The sequence below is a fragment of the Vigna angularis genome, chromosome 2, assembly GCF_016808095.1.
Source record: "Vigna angularis cultivar LongXiaoDou No.4 chromosome 2, ASM1680809v1, whole genome shotgun sequence".
Classification (NCBI taxonomy): Eukaryota; Viridiplantae; Streptophyta; class Magnoliopsida; order Fabales; family Fabaceae; genus Vigna; species Vigna angularis.
This window is the reverse complement of record NC_068971.1, coordinates 24,203,424-24,223,710: the sequence shown is the minus strand read 5'-3', so window position 1 is coordinate 24,223,710 and position 20,287 is coordinate 24,203,424. Positions and strand designations below refer to the sequence as shown.

The 20,287-nt window shown below is 35.0% G+C and overlaps 1 protein-coding gene across 2 annotated transcripts; it reads left to right on the top strand.

Moving 5' to 3' along the window:
- Positions 1-2,511: 2,511 nt before the first annotated feature.
- Positions 2,512-6,648, top strand: LOC108320059 (B3 domain-containing transcription factor ABI3). 2 transcript variants are annotated; one of them, XM_017551397.2, is made up of 6 exons: positions 2,512-5,216; positions 5,407-5,499; positions 5,625-5,725; positions 5,836-5,882; positions 5,979-6,055; positions 6,249-6,648. In XM_017551397.2, the coding sequence occupies exons 1-6, from the start codon at positions 3,426-3,428 to the stop codon at positions 6,411-6,413; spliced, it is 2,274 nt and encodes a 757-aa protein (XP_017406886.1). In that variant the 5' UTR covers positions 2,512-3,425; the 3' UTR covers positions 6,414-6,648. The 2 variants fall into 2 exon arrangements, with proteins under 2 accessions (XP_017406886.1, XP_017406885.1); XM_017551396.2 differs by having other exon boundaries at positions 5,830-5,882.
- The last annotated feature ends 13,639 nt before the right edge of the window (positions 6,649-20,287 follow it).

The window sequence follows — 20,287 nt, the reverse complement described above, 5'->3', positions numbered from 1 at the left end:
ATGTTCTTTTTATAATACTTTTTTTGTAAATTAGTTTAGCCTCACTTGTTTGTTTGTTATGTGGTATGTTCTTCTTTTGCAATTATCACATTATTGGTGTGAGCAAATAGAGAAACATGTGATAGATGCACATCTTATGTTTAAGGAGTCTGTTATATGGGCGATTAAGAAGTATTAGATCATTTTAGTCACAGTCTTATAATAAAATCATAGTATGTAGCTTGAGAATGTATATGGGTGATATTACTATAGCCCTTTCTTGTAAAATTGTACTAATATATGATATTCATTGAATATCTATCTTCTAAATATTCATAATTAAATGTTTTATTTTAGTGGTGTTTTGCTATTAAAATAGGATGTAACAAACTAGCAATGTTTGATTGAAATGAGTAAAGAATGATATTTAAACTAATTATTTTGAATTACTCATTTTGAAGTTGTATAATTAAAATACTTTTGAAAAAAAAAAGTGATGAAAATTTGTTTGAATAAATATCTATCCAATTTTAACTCAAGTGAATGCATTTTCGCTTCAGTAAATAATGTGATATAAAAATTATTATTGGATGATAAGACTAATATGAATATATGTATTAAATAACACATATCTCTTAGCTTCAATGATAACCTAAATTAACTAGAAGAGTTCTTATATATTGTGATATGTATATAAATATGCATATTTATAAATTCAAATATTAGATTAGATAAGATGCCACTGTATGATACAATATACTTAATATGTGTATTTGAAAAAAAACTTATTTTGATATTCTACTTGTTATATATTTTTTATGTATGAGATCCTTATGTAATTTAAATGATTCTTCTATATTTGTATTTAATTAAAGTTATATATTTTTTATGTATTATATCCTTATGTAATTTAAATGATTCTTCTAGTATTTAATAAAAATTAAACTGTTTGTGGATTGATAATAAAATTGTTCCTTTTATATGGTTATTTTATATATTTTTTTAATAACTTACCCCTTATTTTTTATTTTGTTTTAACCTATAATGAATATAAGTATAAGATAAATGTAGTATTTAAATGTAAATAATATATATATATATAATGTAGGTTGAATCTGAATTAAGTGACGAAACTTGGATAAAGACGAAAAATTGAAGGTAAATTATATTTTTTTTACGTATAAAATTTTTTTAATTAAATTTTTTTTCATTTTCTCTATTTAAAACAAGCACATAAATACTAGAAATAAAAATATGAAAATAATAAATATGAAATGTAATATTGTAAAGTTTATCATAAAAAAAATAGAAAATGAATTTATTTAAAAGAATAAGTTGTTCAGTCCAAAATGTTTCTTAATTATTCTATTTCACTTGGTACAATTTAATATTGAAAATAAGAAGAGGTTAAAAGTAAAGATTGGGAAAGAAAGGTGAGTAAAAAATAAAAGTAAAAACTAGGGTAATTTTTCCTTTTTATAGTTCAACTTAAATTGTATATATAGTTCATAATAAAGTTTGGTTTTAATTTATTTTTTTGATTCTTGTTATACTAAAATTATTAAAAAAATTATGAAATATCTTTTAATAGGAAAGTTGTTAAAAATTTTACAAATATGAATTATTTTAATATGATTATTAATTTGGATTTTCTCTATTCTTTATAAACTAATTATATAATTTTATAATTAAAAGTATGATACAAATGCATTATTTTGTTTTAATAAATATAAATATATCATAAGTAAAATATATTCAAATTATAAAGGTAATTTAAATTTATTGTTTATCCATTGGATTTTTAACTATCAATATCATCACTACTTGCAAGTTAGTTTTCACTCCATCTAATTATTAATCTGAAAACTTTTAACAAGCCTATTATGCACAAGACAGTTTTTCTGAAAAAATTAATTTCATAGCTTCTTACTTTTATATCAAACTCGAATACAAACAAATGTCAATAAATTACATAAATATGATTCTTTCCCACGTTTTATAATTTACGTAATAGTTGGAACACAACATTTTACTGTGTTAGTTATACTATAATGTTTGAATTTACTTTATCAACAAACTGATATAATATACATTCTATACTTACTCTCATTCTAATACCAGTTTCAACTACTGCAATTCCTTGCAAGATTATATATAATAAAAACATGTTATAGTATACGTTTTTAGTTTTTCTTCTCTTATCATAATGTAATAGTTATATGATTTTTGCACGTAAAGTGGAGTTTCTCTCTGAATTTCTATTGGAGAGGCATTGTTTAATCATGTTTTACTGAGGAAGGGTTCCTTTGTCATAAAGACTGTGACACCGTTTAGTTGCACCACTCAGGATAGAACCAATGGCTGTAGGCACAAAATCCGGAGGTGAGACTCAGAAGCAAGCGGCACGAGGTTTTGTTTTCATTGATGCCTTCACTTTTCTTTCCAAAAACTGCTTTTCTCTCTCTCTACAAACCCACCAACTTCTCTCTCTTACTTAATCTCCCTATGCCAGTTTGAACTTATCTAAGAAAGAGAAAAACAAAAATTCTAAAAAATTTTAAACTTTAGACAAGCAAAGTGAAACTTCCCAGAACAAACCAGAACATACACACATGGGGGCTTTCCTAGGTCTAAGTTTTAGTCAATTTAACCCTTTGGGTGTCCGTCAAATTGCCATTCTCACGCCAAGGTCTTGATTGACTTTCTGGGTTTGGAGAAGAACTCTCACTTTGCTTTTGTTCATCTGTGTAATATTTATACATAGCCTTCTCTCTCTCTCTCTCTCTCTCTGTAATGTAATTAGCCCCATCTGTTGTAAACTCTTTCCTCTTATTGTATCTCCTCTTCATGTAAATTCAGTGGTGAGAAGTGTGTTTCTTTTCCTTTGTGCTGTATGATTATCATTGTTGTATTGAATATTGTAGTTGGTACGTTCATGACCCAATTGGGAATAAAAAATTAAGTTAAATTGTCATGAACAGTGTGGTCGCTTTCTTTTATGAGAGGTTTGCGGTATCCAAGTTGATGATCCTCTTGTGTGTAGGGTGATAATGCATATATAAAACCAGATGTTTTATGTTGCATCCCTTTGTTGGATTTGAGATGCCCTTATCCCTTTGCTTCCTTAATTGGAAACAAGCACACAATAGCAGATCTTTTCCCTTTTTCACTTCTAAGTACACACATATCACATACATAAAAAATTAAGAAAAGAAAAAAAACCATACCTATCTTTCTCCTACCCTGTACTTTCTATCTGTACGTCTTTATCTATTTTTCTCTCTCCTCTATTTCACTCCATATACCCCATACCTACACCATATCTGAAGCCAACAGAATTCCCAGAAGGGTTTTCAAAGTTTCAACCTTGATAGTGGTTTTCTTCTCTTTTTTTGTTTTTTATTTAATTTTCTGCATACCCTTTACAAGATCTTGAATTTGTTGAGATGGAGTGTGAAGTGAAGTTACAAGGGGGAGATCTGCATCCAGAGGTGGTAACTGAACCAAACCCTGTTGGTTTTGACAACATGGAAGAAGAACACAGTTTGTCGGTTGCCGAGAGAGAGATGTGGCTGAATGGTGACCAAGACGAGATTCTGGGAGTCAACGAGGCTTCTATGTTCTACGCCGATTTCCCTACTCTCCCTGATTTCCCTTGCATGTCGTCATCGTCTTCTTCATCTTCCGCGCCACCGCTTCCTCTGAAGACCATGACGAGTTCCACCACAACCACAGCAACCACCACCACTTCCTCTTCTTCCTCATCCTCTTCATGGGCCGTGTTGAGGTCAGATGTTGAGGAAGATGTAGAGAAAAATCATGGCAACGGCTACATGCATGACCAGTTTGATGCAACAGCTTTGTCTTCCACCGCTTCCATGGAGATTTCCCAACAGCAAAACCCTGATCCTGGACTTGGTGGCTCTGTTGGAGAGTGCATGGAGGATGTTATGGACACTTTTGGGTACATGGAGCTTTTAGAAGCCAATGACTTCTTCGATCCTGCCTCAATCTTTGAGAACGAGGAGAGCGAAAACCCTTTAATAGAATTTGGCACACTGGAGGAACAGGTGTCACTGCAAGAGGGGCAACAGGAAATGATGCATCAGCGAGAGAACATTGAAGACGATCGCAAGGTTCCTGTGTGTGAAGAGATAAAAGGAGAGGAAGAAGGTGGTGAGGGTGGTGGTGGCGTAGTAGATGATGAAATGAGTAATGTCTTCTTGGAGTGGCTCAAGTCTAACAAGGACAGTGTTTCTGCTAATGACTTGAGGAATGTGAAGCTCAAGAAGTCAACAATTGAAAGCGCAGCAAAGCGTTTAGGGGGAGGAAAAGAAGCTATGAAACAGTTGCTGAAGCTGATTCTTGAGTGGGTTCAAACCAGCCATCTTCAGAATAAGCGGCGCAAGGAGAATAGTGACAATGTTAACGACCCTCTTCAGGCACAGATTCAGGATCCCAGTGCCCAGAACAACCAGAACACTCACACCAGTGGCTCATTTGCACCTGAATCGAACTCTTGTTTCAACAACCAGACACCCTGGTTGAGTCCTCAAACTTTTGGGACAGATCAGGGCCCTATCATGGTTCCAAATCAGCCCTATTCACAACCCATGGTGGGGTATGTGGGTGACCCTTACACTACTGGTTCTCCTTCCAATAACATCACAGCCACTCATAACCATAACAATAACCCTTACCAACCAGGCACGGACCAATACAACATGATGGAATCAGCACATTCATGGCCTCATTCTCAGTTCAATGTTCCTTCTCCTTATAGCCAGTCTTATGGGGACAACGGTCTTTTCACACCTGGGAGTTTTGGCGGCTATGGCAATAACCAGTATCCTTATCAGTTTTTTCATGGTCCTGGTGATAGGTCGATGAGGTTAGGACCCTCTGCAACTAAGGAAGCAAGGAAGAAGAGAATGGCGAGGCAGAGAAGGTTTTTATCTCATCACAGGAATCACAACGGTAATCACCACCAGAATCAAGGGTCTGACCCACATACAAGACTGGGAAGTGATAATTGCACCACTGGTTTGGTTGCACCTCATCAAGCAAATTCTGCAGCAGCCAATTGGATGTACTGGCAGGCCATGGCGGGTGGCCCGGCTGGTCCTATGGCACCGGTGGTACCGACCGATCCACTGGCCGGACAAACGGTGGTGGACCGGTCCACCATGCACACACAGAATTCTCATCAGAATCGAGCTGCATCAGATAGGAGACAGGTTGGTGAACCTTACTTTGATCAGATATTGATGTTAGATGATTTGTTTGGCTTAAAGTATGATTGATGTGTGATTCGTAGAACGTATGTTCAGAATGTGATCATTATCGTGAATTTCTTGATAATGAACAATAGTTTCATCGCGTTATGAATAATGTGATTCGTTCAGTCATTATGTGTTTGATTGATAGGGTTGGAAGCCTGAGAAGAACTTGAGATTCCTTCTGCAAAAGGTGTTGAAGCAAAGCGATGTGGGAAGTTTGGGAAGAATAGTTTTGCCAAAAGTAATAATTTATCTGGCTTTTTCTTTGTCAATTACTTGCTGCAAGTACTTTTTTGTTTATGATTTTATATGGTAGAAATGTGTACTTCATTTGTTAACTTAGATTTGAATTGTAATTTTGATCAGAAAGAAGCAGAAACTCATTTGCCAGAGCTGGAGGCAAGAGATGGAATATCCATAACAATGGAAGACATTGGAACTTCACGTGTTTGGAACATGCGCTATAGGTATTCCAACATCCATTGACATGTTTTTCTGTTTTTCCTATTGCTTTCACCTTTGTGTTAAGTTGAGATTAAAATGTTCTCTTTCGAATAATTTCTTGTTGGAGCACCAGATACTGGCCAAACAACAAAAGCAGAATGTATTTGCTCGAGAACACTGGTGAGTCTCACACAATAATAATAATAACCTCTCGTTAATTTTTCTTCCATTTTCAAGAACCTTGGTTATTCACATATTTATATTCTCATTTTGCAGGTGATTTTGTGAGAGCCAATGGCCTCCAAGAAGGAGATTTCATAGTCATATACTCAGATGTGAAGTGTGGAAAATATGTAAGAAGCCTTTTCTGATTTCCATTTTTCATTATCTTAACATGTTTTGATAACATAATCCTTTATACTTACGTCTTTCTACAAATTTTTAAAGGAGAATATATGAATACATTATTTGTTTTCCTTCATTCAAAATGTTAAGAATTAATTGGGTGGGATTTGATTTTTACTTTTTTTTTCTCAAAAAAAACAGATGATAAGAGGAGTGAAAGTGAGGCAACAAGGTTTGAAACCAGAAACCAAAAAAGCAGGAAAATCGCAGAAAAACCAGAATGGGACTAATGCATCAAATACAGCTGGAACTGCGGCCAATAATGGCAGGTCATCGCCACCGAAACCAAAAGCTGAAAAAAAGTAGCAAATTAGTACAATAATAATTACATATAATATATAATATTAGAATAGTATGTATGTACAATATTACTATATGAATTATATCATACTAAAATAAAAGACTATAAGTCTGAACACGGTGCTCACATAAAATTGTGGGGTTTCAGCATGCCCTGCAATTGAGGCTGTCAACAGTGATTTGTATAACAGTATTTTGAGTTATATTTCTCTTCGTATTTAAATACAATTTTATGTGAAAATGTTGTATCATGTTCCTAACGTTTGTGTATGGATTTATATCTTACTCTGATAGCGATCTACGTTATATTATATCTCATTATGGCTCGAATTTTGTATTAAAGTTGATAGAAAATCGAAAATCGCAATTTGGATCCGATCTATATAATTTTAATCAACAAGTATATAGTTTAATAATTTTAAATTATTCAGCTGTTTTATGATATGGTGAATAGCTTTTAAAATAGGTTTAATGTGAAAAAAAATATTGGAGTGGATAAGTCTAACTAGATTGATGACAGAAGCAGGAAGTGATAGAAAATAATATCTTGGATTCTTGACTCAAGCTACAGCAGAGAAGAAAGTAATAATTGTTATATGAGAGAAAAGATATAAAGAAAGAAAGAGTGAAAAAGAGTAGAAAGTGGTGCATGTGACGTAGAAAATGACTTGTTTTGGGTTTAAGGATGAAGGAGCCGTGTGGGTAGTGTCTGTTGAAGGAAAATGATGATTTGATGTCAGGAATGGATTCTTAGCCAAAAACAGCACAGGTCATTTTCGAACATTTTCTCTTTATTTCTCTCATTTTATCTGTGGGAAGAAAAAGAGGTAAAATCTGAACATGAACGAAAATGCTAAAATTATAAAGGGACCTCAGAATTTTATTTGCATCGAATTTTTGTTCTCGTTTGTTTGTTCATTTGTTGCAGATCTGTCGCACCGATCAGCAATGCTTTCAAATAAATGAGTGAAAGGATTTACTCTGTTATTTTTCTATTAAACATTTTCGTACAGCTTTTATTTATATCCCTTCATCGTATCAAGATCTATTTCATGTTGCAAAATCAAATCGAAATAGATCTTTTAATCTAATTGGAGTTGAGTTCACCTTGCACCATCCATTATTTTGGTATTTCCAATTTCAACCATATCAGAAATATTTTGATTTTCAAAAAAATGAGTCATCCAAATAATAAAAAGAAGCAAACCCTATATCTCTTTTTCCACTCCAATGCATTTCACATTTTGAAAATCCTACACTCATTTTTCCTCCCTTCTTCTTGTGTGTCGAATTTCATATCTCATCCTATACTCCTTTATTTCTTCTCTCTTCCAATAGTCGTCTCCTCCTCCCCTCCTCTCTCTCATTACTTTGATCATTTAATTTGAACTCGTCCTCCCCTCCTGTCATGTTTTTCGTTTGGTGGCTGTTTGGTGTTGTTGGTGGTGGTTGTGTGGTGTTGGTGGTTGCGTGGTTTTTCTAGCATATCAGTAGTTGTTTTTTCTTTGAGCTTAGCTTTAGCGTCTAAGTTAGTTGTTGTATGATGTCCTACTGCTTGTGTATAATGCATGATTGATTATGTTAATTGTTGTTATTATGGTACGTGATGGAAGAAGGATCCAGCTGATTCTGGTGGTGGAAGTAATCAACCAGATCTCCTTCTCTGAATGGACAATAGCAGCACGCAGCAATAGAAGTTGTGCTTGGTCAACACAGCGGAATGGATTGAAGAATGATGTTGATGGCCGGAGGAAACAAAAAATGAGGAAGCCACTCTCAAGAGGTGTTTGGTGGCTGGAGATTAAAGTGGATGTCAGGGAAAATGAAACGAATATTGGTTTGGTGATGAGAATTGATGAAGCAGTGATGGAGAAAAATGGAATGAGGGAAGAGATTTGGGTGCTGAAATGTGATGCAGATGGTGTTGAGGAATGCTAGGAATGGAGCCTAGTTAGGGAGACAGTCTAGAGGAAACTCTCAAGCTCTCTCTTGGTGACCTTCAAACGGAAGAATGATCTGGAATGAAATCAACAGATTCTAATTCTTCATTTAATTCAAAGGTGCCCATACAATCATAGAAGCAAGCTATTTTGAGGAAAACCAATTCCTAGTTACAGCGTTGGATGCATTGAATAAATGCCAGCGATGCAAGGAGGAAAAACGTGAAGAGTCACGTGGTTAATCAAGCTAGTAGTTGATGGTTAAGAAACGCGAGCAGCTGGTGCATCTTCAGACGCTAAGCTCAAATCCTCATCCGCTAAGCACTAGGCTTTCTTCAACTTCAACCAAGTTGCTGGTTGGAATGTGACTCATGTGGGCTTCCAAAGCAGCTTGCTATGCATCCAAGTGAAGATTCCAACATTCCTCCAAGTGAAGATCTGGCTTGCTTCTCATTCTTGATGTTTGCTTCTTGATTTATCAAGCTTCTTGGTTAGTTGATCCATGATCTCCTAGCTTTATTAGACCATACAAAATGCATATAAACATATTAAAGAAAATCCTACTAAGACTTAGAGAAGAAAATCAAAAAAGAGCTTCTAAAAGTTCATCTCCAACTTTTCTTTCTTAGCCTTAGCTTAAGTTCGTACTCCTTTGAATGGAATGCCATAAATGGGTTTCCATCAGTACGTGCTGGTTGGATGCTTGATCTGGGGTTGAGGGTTGATTGATCTGGGTTGTGATGTTTGGATCTGGGGTGGGAAGAGTATACGAGAGGATGGACGCCTTAATCGCACCTGTAACTGCGGTTAAGGCACCGCCTCACATGAAAGTGCACTTAGTGTTCACATAGAGCCACACTTCGACGTGCAGTTGAGGAGCGCCTTAGTTGGAGGTGCGACTGGTGTTGTTGGCTGAAGTTTGCAAAGTGCGACTGAGGAGCGACGCAATTGGAGGTGCAACTGGTGTTCGCCAAAGTTCGTGAAGTGTGACTTAGGAGCGCTGCAATTGGAGGTGCACTTGTGATTTGCCGAAATTGGAGGTGCGGTTGCTGTTGGGCCAAGTTGGCTTATGGTGAAGCTTTTTTGGGTTTTCTTTTCTTATGAAAAATTAAGTTAATATATTAAAGTAATTTTTTTTAATATTTTAAATATATATTTTTTTGTTAATATGTTTTCGTAGTATGTTTTGTGATGAGTGCATATTTATGCCCACATTTATGCTTTCAAACTCAAATTTTTTTATGGGATATTTGTGTTTAAATGGTTGATTTAAAGTGGATCTGTGACAATTGGAATTATTGGGTTTGGGAATTTAAGAGACGTAAAAAGTGAGTTTTAGCGCATAAATTATTCTTGGATGTTTTAATGTTTATTTGTGCAGCTGGAATTAAAGCTTTATTGGTCCAAATTGCAAATTAAGGCCCAAAATCATATTTTATTTGATAAATAATGTACAGATGGGCCAAACAGACAAACTTTACCCTTGCACCTCCTAAATTTCCTTACATACACTCTTATTTCTGAAACATGCCCAACAAGTAAGCCCAAACACTAAGCCATTTCTCCTACACTCCTAAATTTTCCTACCCATACCCATCTTACCACTAACTAGTCAGACTTCACTAGATCATGCCACGTGTCCAAATCCTCCACACACATATTTAGCCAACCAAATGCTGCCACATCACCTCCCTCTGCCACATCATCATCTTCCACCTACTGAAACCTTAATTCCCAATCTAAACCCTAGGCGTCGGCAGCCACCAGCAACCACCTTGTCGTCACGCCACTACAGGCCACCACAGATTCTTGCCATTAGCCGCCTGGTGTCGGCGCCATCTTCAACCGCCACCGTCAGGCCGCCACCATCGCGAGTCCTCCACGCCGCCGCACTGCCAGCCGCTAGTCACTTCTGCCACGACGCAAATCGCATCAACCTTCACTGCGAGTTCATCATCAATCTTCAGGCCACCATCTTCCTCGTCGAGTCGCCACTGTAAGAGTAGCGCCTCCGTCGAACATCAACACGCATCGACCATGGCCTTCTCATCCACGCTTCTCCCGCACCACGCTCATCACCATCCACGACCACCATCATCTTCTTCGCGCCTCCATCCACCATCAACCCCGCGAATTTCTCCACCACACCTGCAACAAACAAACCCAGAAATAGAGAACCCAATGGCGTCTCACGCATCCTCATCGTGGAGCAGAGAAATCAATAGCGCTGGTGAGAGCCAAATAGCGAGACATTTTCTTCTTCGCAACACACCAGAGAAAACATGAATCCTCTCCTTTCGCGGCGCAAGCAGAGGCAACAAAGGGCGAGCTCGAACCAATTCGAAAATGAGAAGACCAGCGCCTCTAGAGAGCGAAACCCCTCTCCCATTCTCGCGGCGGCACAAGAGCTCCATTTCCCCCCAATCTGAAGCCCTAATTTTGGGTGGGAAAGGGGATGACACGTGTCAGTCCCTCATTGGGCATGCCTCTCTAGTCAAAACTGTTCAACAGATTTGAGGCAGAAAAGGGACTTCACTTCAATTCATTCTTTCATTCACCACTTCTCTCACTTTTCTTTCATCTTGTATTCAACTCCATTCATGGAGAGCTAAGCATCTATAGGGCTATTCTGCTGTAATTTCATTATGGATTCTGATGTTATATTGAGTTAATGCAATTGTTTATTTTGATTATTGATTTAAGTTGTTCTTTCTTTATGTCTTTCATCTCTTTATCAAATTAAAAGCAAAGATTTTTTCATCATAATGTGTTTGAATCTACATGGATATTGATTATATGAGTTCTAGGGTTTCTAGGTTAAATTAAGACTCTACTTTGATTTAATTTAGGAACTTTCATATGATTAAATGGTTTTTACTATCAATTGAGAATGTACTTTGAATGATTAATAATAATTTCAACTATAATCAATTGAGAATTTACTTTGATTGAGTAGCTTTTAACTTGGTTAGGAGATTTAAGAATAGACATGACTAAACACAATATAATTTGATTGAGAATGTACTTTGGTTGAATTTATTGTAAATAATCTAGAAAGGTTTTGCATTTGATTGAGAATTTACTTTGGTTAATTGCATGATCGCCCTCAAATTAATTAAGAATGTACTTTAATTAATTTGAAAATTGAACAATAGTCAATTGAACAATGATTTCTGAATAATCGATGATGAATCTATCTTGGAAAAGCAGTGGAATTAGCCTATTTCTTCATAATTGTTTTTAAGTTTCCTATTTGTTCTGCAACATTCTTTAAACATTCTCACTTTTATTCATAAGCATTGAATAACATTCATAAGAGTCAGATATTCGAAAGCAATTCCGTGTTCGTAGGGAGACCACTCAGGGTTATTTTAGCCCTATCTACTTTCTTGGATACTACTTGGCAATACTGAAGTTGCCTTGAAAAGTAGTATTAATTTGATAGCTTCAACGACAGCGTATCAAATTTGTTTCTTTTATTTGCTGTGTCAGATCTTATAATCACGACAACAAATCCAAGGTCGAATGCAATCTTTCGAACCCATTCAATTAAATCGGCGCGTGATGGAAAGATTTGATCAGTGAAAAAGTTGTATGTGTAATCACCCTCACTGACTTCATTTAGAAAAGACGAAAATTTTGACATAAAATTATAATTTATTTGAGAATCGAGAAATGAATAGTTATACATCTTATATAATTAAATATGACCTATAATAAACATTACAATATTAAAATTTAACAAATAACAATTAAAAAATTAACGAAAACTTTTAAAATTTAAATAAAATTTACTAAATATAAACATCTTATAAATTAAATCAAAACTTAAAAATAATTAACACATAAAAAATGTATACAATAAATAAAAAATAACAAAAAATATTCTAAACTAAATACTAAATAAAAAAATTAAACTTATTCTAAATTAAATATAATTTCACGTATAAAACATTGAAAAATTAATAACAAATAAGAAAATTTCAAAAAATATATTAACTATTACGTAAAAAATACACTTAAATTACAAACTAATACATAAAAAAATAATTACAATACAATATAACATAAAATTTTATAAACTAAATACTAAATAAAAAAATTAAATGAAATAATAGTTCATTAACACGTATAGTTTAATATTAATATAGTTTAAAATAACTTTAATATGTTAGATCTATCAAAATTTGGTAAATGAATTTTTGTTTCTAACACCACGTCAAAAAAAATAGTTGAACATTGTTTTCTTTAGTTGCTTCAAATTTACCAATAAGAAATATAACCAAGATGACTAACCTTCTGAAAATGTATTTGTAATATCTAATCTAACAAGACTATGACATTCCATCTAGAGATTAGCCATGTGAACAGGTATGAATAAGTCTTGGATATGAAGCCAAGATAAAAAAATGGTAACAGAAGAGTTATGTTTAGGTCTGTTTTGAAACTTATTGCTCTCAACTTCAATCTAACATTCGCATGATGTAAATTAAACTGAATATCATACGTACTCAAACATACTATAAGCCATAATATAACAATAAACAACAAGGAGACATTGATTCATAATACAATATGCAAATAAAGATCATAAGCAAGCATAAACCATAATATCACAATAAACAAACAACAAAAATGAGCGAGGATTCAGAGTGCAATGTCCTAATAAACATAAAATGATAAGCATATGAAGGCTCAGTTAAAAAAAACGTTTGCACAGTGAAACCGCACTTGGAAGTGTAACACCCCTTCGAAGTGCGGTTGGGGGTGAGCCGAAATTCAAATTTCGGCTTGGTGTAACCGGCGTTCCAACTGCGCCACTATTAACCGTATTTCCAACAACGATTTATGTGTTTACTTCAAATAATATACTAACCTATGAGCTCTCTCGCGGCCTTCTTCCTCCTCCACTGTCCACAACACTACCAATATTGCTTTCTTCCTCCTCTACTATTGTCCACAGCACCACCAGGTACAACCACTACAACTCTAAATTTAGAAAACAATATAACAATATAGTGAAGAAGTGAAGAAGTGAAGAATGAAAGTCAAAAAAATAACAAGAGCGAAGGGATGCATGTAGGACAATAGATGATATTTAGGGTTTATACCATTTAGAGTTGTTGGTGGTTAGGAGGGTTGTTGTTAGTTAGGAAATCAATAACTCATCATTAATTTTCATTTAACTTTTAATAAATGAAGGAGAAATATATAAAATAAAAGATTCAGGAGATAAACAAATGAGGTACATGGGCAAATATGTAAAATTAGTTTAAGTGATTTGTGATGATTTATAAAGAAAGCTGCGAATGAGAAAATGAAGTGTGGGACAAAGGAGAAAGAGGTAGGTTTAGCTGGAGATTGTTTGGTAAATTATTAATTTAATATAAATATATTTTAAATTTGTTATAATTATTATTAGAAATTGAAAAATAAGAGATTGTTTATTTTCATTTTCGTAAGCAATTCTTTAAATAAACAATGTTTATATTTTAAGAAATATACTTAATGATAATTCTGACATGACACTAAAAGTAATCTACCAACCTTGATTACTTCAATTAAATCAATCACATCTAAAAATAATTTTTCTACTGAAATCTAGTTTCTCTCTATTAAATCAAAATATTTCATTTACTTTACTGTTTCTTCAAATTACTACAAATCAATCATTTACCTTTCACATCCCTAACCAAGCAAAATTTGGCTTTGTTTGGATGGAAGTGAGAGTTCAAAGGATTGGAAAAAGAACAGAAAATGATGGTTTAAAACTAAGATGGGTAAAAAGTTTGTAGAAAATATGATTGATATAAGTGAAAAAAAACAAAAGTTATATGTTTAATATAATCATTTGTTAAAATGTTCTTAGATTTATTTTGTTAAGGTGATTTTAAAATAATTAAATTAAACATGTATATTTATATTTAAATGTGTATCTTTATAGCAAATTGGAGATAAAAGTAGTAATTTTTTGGCTTAATTACCTACTTAGTCCCCATGTTCGGAGGTAATTTGCTGTTTAGTACCCGGTTTTAAAAATGTAGGCATTTGATACCTATGTTTTGAAATTTGTATCAATTGAATCCTACCCACTTAACGCCGTTATAAATCTAACGTTTTTCTGACATCAACTTTGAATTGTGGACGAGCGGTTGTGGACGATCGTCCAAACAGAGGAGGACGCTCGTCCAACAGTGGAGGACGCTCGTCCAAAAGTGGAGGACGCTCGTCCAAACAGAGGAGGACGCTCGTCCAACAGTGGAGGACGCTCGTCCAACAGTGAGGGACGCTCGTCCAAACAGAGGAGGACGCTCGTCCAACAGTGGAGGACGCTCGTCCAACAGTGGAGGACGCTCGTCCAACAGTGGAGGACGCTCGTCCAAAAAGAGGAGGACGCTCGTCCAACAGTGGAGGACGCTCGTCCAACAGTGGAGGACGCTCGTCCAACAGAAGAGGACGCTCGTCCAACGATGCTCGGACGCTCGTCCACTACCGCTCGTCCACAATTCAAAGTTGATGTCAGAAAAACGTTAGATTTATAACGGCGTTAAGTGGGTAGGATTCAATTGATACAAATTTCAAAACATAGGTATCAAATGCCTACATTTTTAAAACCGGGTACTAAACAGCAAATTACCTCCGAACATGGGGACTAAGTAGGTAATTAAGCCAAATTTTTTTTATTCAAGTAATGTTACAACTCCTTTTTATTAGAACTAATTATTTTATACATGTAGAAAATAGAAAACATTGATACAAAGATAAAAAATAAATGTATGTAGTCTCTATAATGCAAAAAAAAAAAAATTAACTTAGATACATCACACATGCACGTAAATTAAAATATATTATGAAAAAAATACAATTTGACACATACAAATTTTTCACACTATCATTTCTTAATTTTTACTTTTTTTTTAAATACAAATCATTTTACCTTTATATATATATATATATATATATATATATATATATATATATATATATATATATATATATATATATATATATATATATAATGAATGTAAAATTGTGCCGTTAATACTATTTAAAGTATAAACAAAACAAATTGTTAATTTGGAACAAACGAAAACAAAATTTAAACTCATATTTAAAATATATCAAAACCACTCTTTGAATTTATCTCATATTGGAAGAAATAATATACAAGCTTTCATAAAATTTAACATAAATATAAGAACCTAAAAAATAGAGTATTAGAATTAATTGATGTTTTAAAATAATGAGACCGATTATTTTATTTTAAAATAATCCAATAATATCAATAGAATTAAACTTGTCTCATTACTTAAAACACAATTCATCTCTCTAAAACTCTTCCTCTCAGTTCTCTCTATATTCTCTCTAAGTTTTCTCACTCCTCGATCATCTATTTGATGATTAGGAAGTTTCTAGGAGATCATAGTTGTATTGTCTCTAATATCTATCGATCAATTTTTACTATAGAGTAAGTAAGTTTCGACTCCTTTTTTTATTTTCTTCTTAGTTGTGATCATGCTTCATGATCTCTTGTTGCATGTGTATTGTGATGTTTTTTCCTAGTTTCCTGTTGATCAGAGGTTCTAAGGACTCTCCTTGATCTTTTTTCGGTGTTTCATAGGTGTATTTAGAGTTCCTTGAGTCTGAAGCAACAAGGGTACAATTCTAAAATTTGATAGGAAAATTTGTGAGGTAAAAGGGAAGCTAGATGTTGAACTTTAATTTATGTTTATTATATAGGTTTGGTACTTGCTAGTATGTTAAATTGACTTAAATTACAAATTTTGATATTGTGTGAATGATTGTTCATTTAAATAAGTATATGTGCTTGTTTGAGAATTTGTTTTTGATTAAATATGTTGGGATGTTATTATGAAGATGAATTTCATGTTATGAAGTTGTGTTGATGGTTGAAATTGGTTGAATTGTGCAAAGGCTAGTGAGAGCTCAAAATTATGTGTCTTATAGTTAATTTAGTAGGTTTGAGGGGTGCATTATTGAAATCTGGGTTTAATTTGACTATTGGTGGTTTAAGACAGTTTATTTCGTCTTTAGTAACTTAATTAGGATGAGAGTTGGATGATATGTGGTTTAGAATGAAATGGTAGTGATTTTAGCATGTTTACATTGTTGTTTCAAAAGGATTTTAAAGGTTTTGAATAGGTAAAATCTAAAGGAAGTGAGTATGATCTGAAATGAACCTTTAAGACTCTTGTTGGGGGTATATAAAACTTGTTTTCACCTTGAGAATGGTATAAAATCTTATATAAGATCATTTGATAGTTGATAGGTTGAACTAGATGTGATGGTTTGGGGTCTATTATAGAGTCATTTATGACTTGTTTGTACCATTGATTGATTGAAATTGGTGTTAGGAGAAGTAGAAATGATTTTGGGTAACTTGGAGTAGTCGATTTGATTTGAAGTAGTCACTTTGAGTTAGAGGAGTGTTTTTTGAGGTTTTTCTGTGTCATGGCGCTTGGGCACTAACTCACTAGAATCCTAGCGTTGAGCACCACTTCTTGGGTGCCTGAGCGCCAGCTCTCTATTTTTGGGCGTTGAGTGCCGGTCTCTGGGTGCTTGAGCGCCAATTTAGGGGATTTGCTAAATGTTATTTATGATGTTTTGATACTTCTTGATGGATGGTTTATGATCTTTGATGGATGTTGAGTGGTTTCATGTAATTGTAGGTGATTATATCTGATGTTATACATATGATTGAAAGTGGTGGAAAGAGTTCCAAGGAGGAATTTCTTACTAATGGTTACCAAGTATTGTGAGTATGAATGTATGGAGCTTTGTACTGGTGGTTTATCCTAACGCTCTCAATAACTTTAATTTCAAATAGAGATGGATGGTTATGTCGTGAAAAGTAGTAGGAGGTTCTTGTCTAGAGGCTTTATCTTTGCCAAAGACAACTGCAATTGACTAACCTTATATGGTAACTTGGATTGAGTCAATTGTATTACCATTACAACTGCATAAACTACCATAGTTAGACCTGTCAAATAAGCCCCCATAATAGGACTTGGCCCTAGCCCACATGGGTTGGGGCCAAAAAAGCCCACAGGGCCAAAAAAGCCCTTTATTAAAAAAGCCCACAAGGCTAAATACCCCCAAAGCCCTGTGGGTCAGGGCCAGCCCATGGGCCTTCCTTTTTACCAAATTTTATGTAGAGAAAAAAAATTATAATCCAGAAATAGATACAAAAATAGAAAGAAACAAAAAATTTATACAGCAATTGGTAAATACATATACTGTAATATACTTCCTGGAGCTTAGTTTATACTTTCAATGTACGTACTACTAGATCTCAATATGTTATCTCCATCCATTGATATAATATACTCCGTGCAAGTTGTTCTTCTGGTCCTTTTGGCAGAGAGAAGAAACTTTCCATTTACAATAAGCAAGGCTGTAGGAACACATTTATTAGTCCAGAACAGGCCCCAAAAACAATGATAGCCAGGAACATAAATTCCTAAATGTATATTTATACAACACACTGTAACAGCAAGACATTTGTCAACTCAATACTCGTGCTAGCATAGAATACATTTCAACCAATAAAACAAATAGGATAGGCAAGGCATGAGCTATTCTCTTGTAATTAAAGTCAACATAAGCATAATAGACATGCATCACACACCATTAAAACTTTAGCAAAGCTAACAAGCCAAACACGCACCAAGTTGAAATGATGCTCGGGACAAGGTTGAATTATTTGAATGGATCATATGACCAAAATAAACTAGAAGTGACATCAGCACCCAACCCTAAGTAACTTGAGCACCAGTAGTTATTACTTACTTTCATAAACTTCAATAAAACGACACAATAAGTTTGTAAGTGGGCCACAACAAAGAAGTTGACCATCATATTCGAACACTACTATCTAAATTGCATTAAAAACATTTCCCAACACCACAAGGAAGCTGTAAGATCGAGTTTAAGGTAGCAAAGCTTACATTTCAAAAACAACCACCTCATTCCATCATTTTCACCAATCCAAACATAGAAATGAACATAACAAGCAATTAAGTTGAACCAAAAATCAAAGAAACAACAATAAATTCTACTTTCAAAGGTGACCACAGCTCATATTGATAAAGGAAAAAGTCAATAAATATATCAATACCAGAGGCCATAAGCACAAAAATTACACAGTAAAAGCAAATTAAAGAAAGAAAAAAACAAGATGATAAGATAAATTCATATATGTTAGTGTCAACAAAGGAAAGCTTACCAGGACTGGATGGTATGTCAGCTTAGATTTGTCTCTCTTGATGAAACACTGGATGGTTCCATTCCTATGCATAGGCTACAGACAAGACAAGAGTCATTGAAGCATAAAAATGTAAACTTTGGTCATGGTAAAAATTTCATATCCTTGATACATAAAGCAAATACTTTACGCATATTTTAGGCACATGATAGAAGAACAAAAGGTGTACCTACTTCAGGCCAATAGGAAAAGTGATCTTCCCACAAAATTCAGGACTGCTAACAATTTCTTTGCACATTTCTCTCCGGGACTTGCACACGGCAACACATGCAACGACATGCTTACGAGCAGGCCATGTACTCTCATTTGCTTCCAATCTATTAATAACATCTCCAAGGAGCTCAGGGGGAAGGCTAGCCACAACTTACTACAGCCTGTGAAGAAAGAAGACATAAGTGACATGATGCACAAACACATAAAGAGAGCTTAATCAAAACCCAATTGAAAAATCCATCCATGGAGCATACACAGTCATGAAAGTATACAACTTTAAACATTCAATTTATTAGGGTATTAGAAATGACCCAGATGGATAATTGATGGAGGTAGAAAACCAGAAGCACTAACGACATTTCAAACAGTGAGTTCAATTGAAATCGAACGTAGTAGAGACATTGAGCATAGATCGTGAAATGGGGGGAGAAACAAGATGAAAAAACAATTGAGATTGGAATTCGTTGCAATGAATCGAAGAAAGCAAAAATGTAAAATTGGTACCGATTAAAGAGTAGATCTAGGAGGGGATGGAGCCACGAGATTAGATTGCGTTAAAGATGAACCCACGAGATTAGATTGTGTTAGAGATTTAGTTGGAATTCGTCGGGGAAATTGAGGTTGTTGGTGGAGGTGTTGGGGTTGGTGGCGGTGGCGGTGTGGGTTTGTTGGGGCCTTTTTCCATGGAATCCACGGATTTGAAGTGAACCCAGGAGGAGGGTGAAGCGGTGGTGGAGTTGTTGATGAGGCGAGGGAGAGGGAGGGAGCGGAGGCGTTGGATTTCGGTGCGGTAGCGTTTGCGGAGTTTTTCCATTTTTTGGCGGCACTAGATGGCGGTTTTGGCAGTGGGGGAATCGGCGACCTCTTGCCAGTGGGTGGCTTTAAGGTTGGTGCGGCCGAGGGAGGATCACTTGTCGCGGTAGACGTCGATGAGGACGGAGGTTTCCTCCGAGGTTCAGCATGGCGGGGGAAGACGGCGGGAGGAGACAAAGGGAGGGGCGGCGAGACTGAGGGGAGGCCGTCAAATGCTCAGTCAGTCGAGTGGTTGTTCAGAACAAAATGGGTCAAAAATAATGTTTTGGGGCTAGGGGGCTAACCCGGCCCTGCTTCATTCACAACCCACTTGGATGGGGTTTTGGGGGCCAGGGGCTTTAAAAAAAGCCCCCAAGACATGGGTCAACAAAAATGGGGCTAAATATAAAAAGGGCCAGGGTTAGCCTTGGGGCTGGAAAAGAAACTGACAGCTCTAACCATAGTATGACATTCATACTATATCCGAATGAGTCAAGTCTAGTTATTTAAATATGTCTTGTGTGTGATTAATTGGATTGAAATTGTAGCTATTGTGAAATATTTAATGCTCTAGAATGATTCTGTTTACACTAGCTTACCCTGCTTGTTTTCTTTGTATTTGTATTGTATGGCTTGTTCGTGCATCGACT

What these genes read in the sequence shown, in the direction of transcription:
- LOC108320059 (XM_017551396.2), top strand. Translation starts at nt 3,426, where the DNA reads ATGGAGTGTGAAGTGAAGTTACAAGGGGGAGATCTGCATCCAGAGGTG. An exon ending in CTGCATCAGATAGGAGACAG is followed by an intron (nt 5,217 to 5,406) that starts GTTGGTGAACCT and finishes TTTGATTGATAG; the next exon opens with GGTTGGAAGCCTGAGAAGAA. An exon ending in ATGTGAAGTGTGGAAAATAT is followed by an intron (nt 6,056 to 6,248) that starts GTAAGAAGCCTT and finishes CAAAAAAAACAG; the next exon opens with ATGATAAGAGGAGTGAAAGT.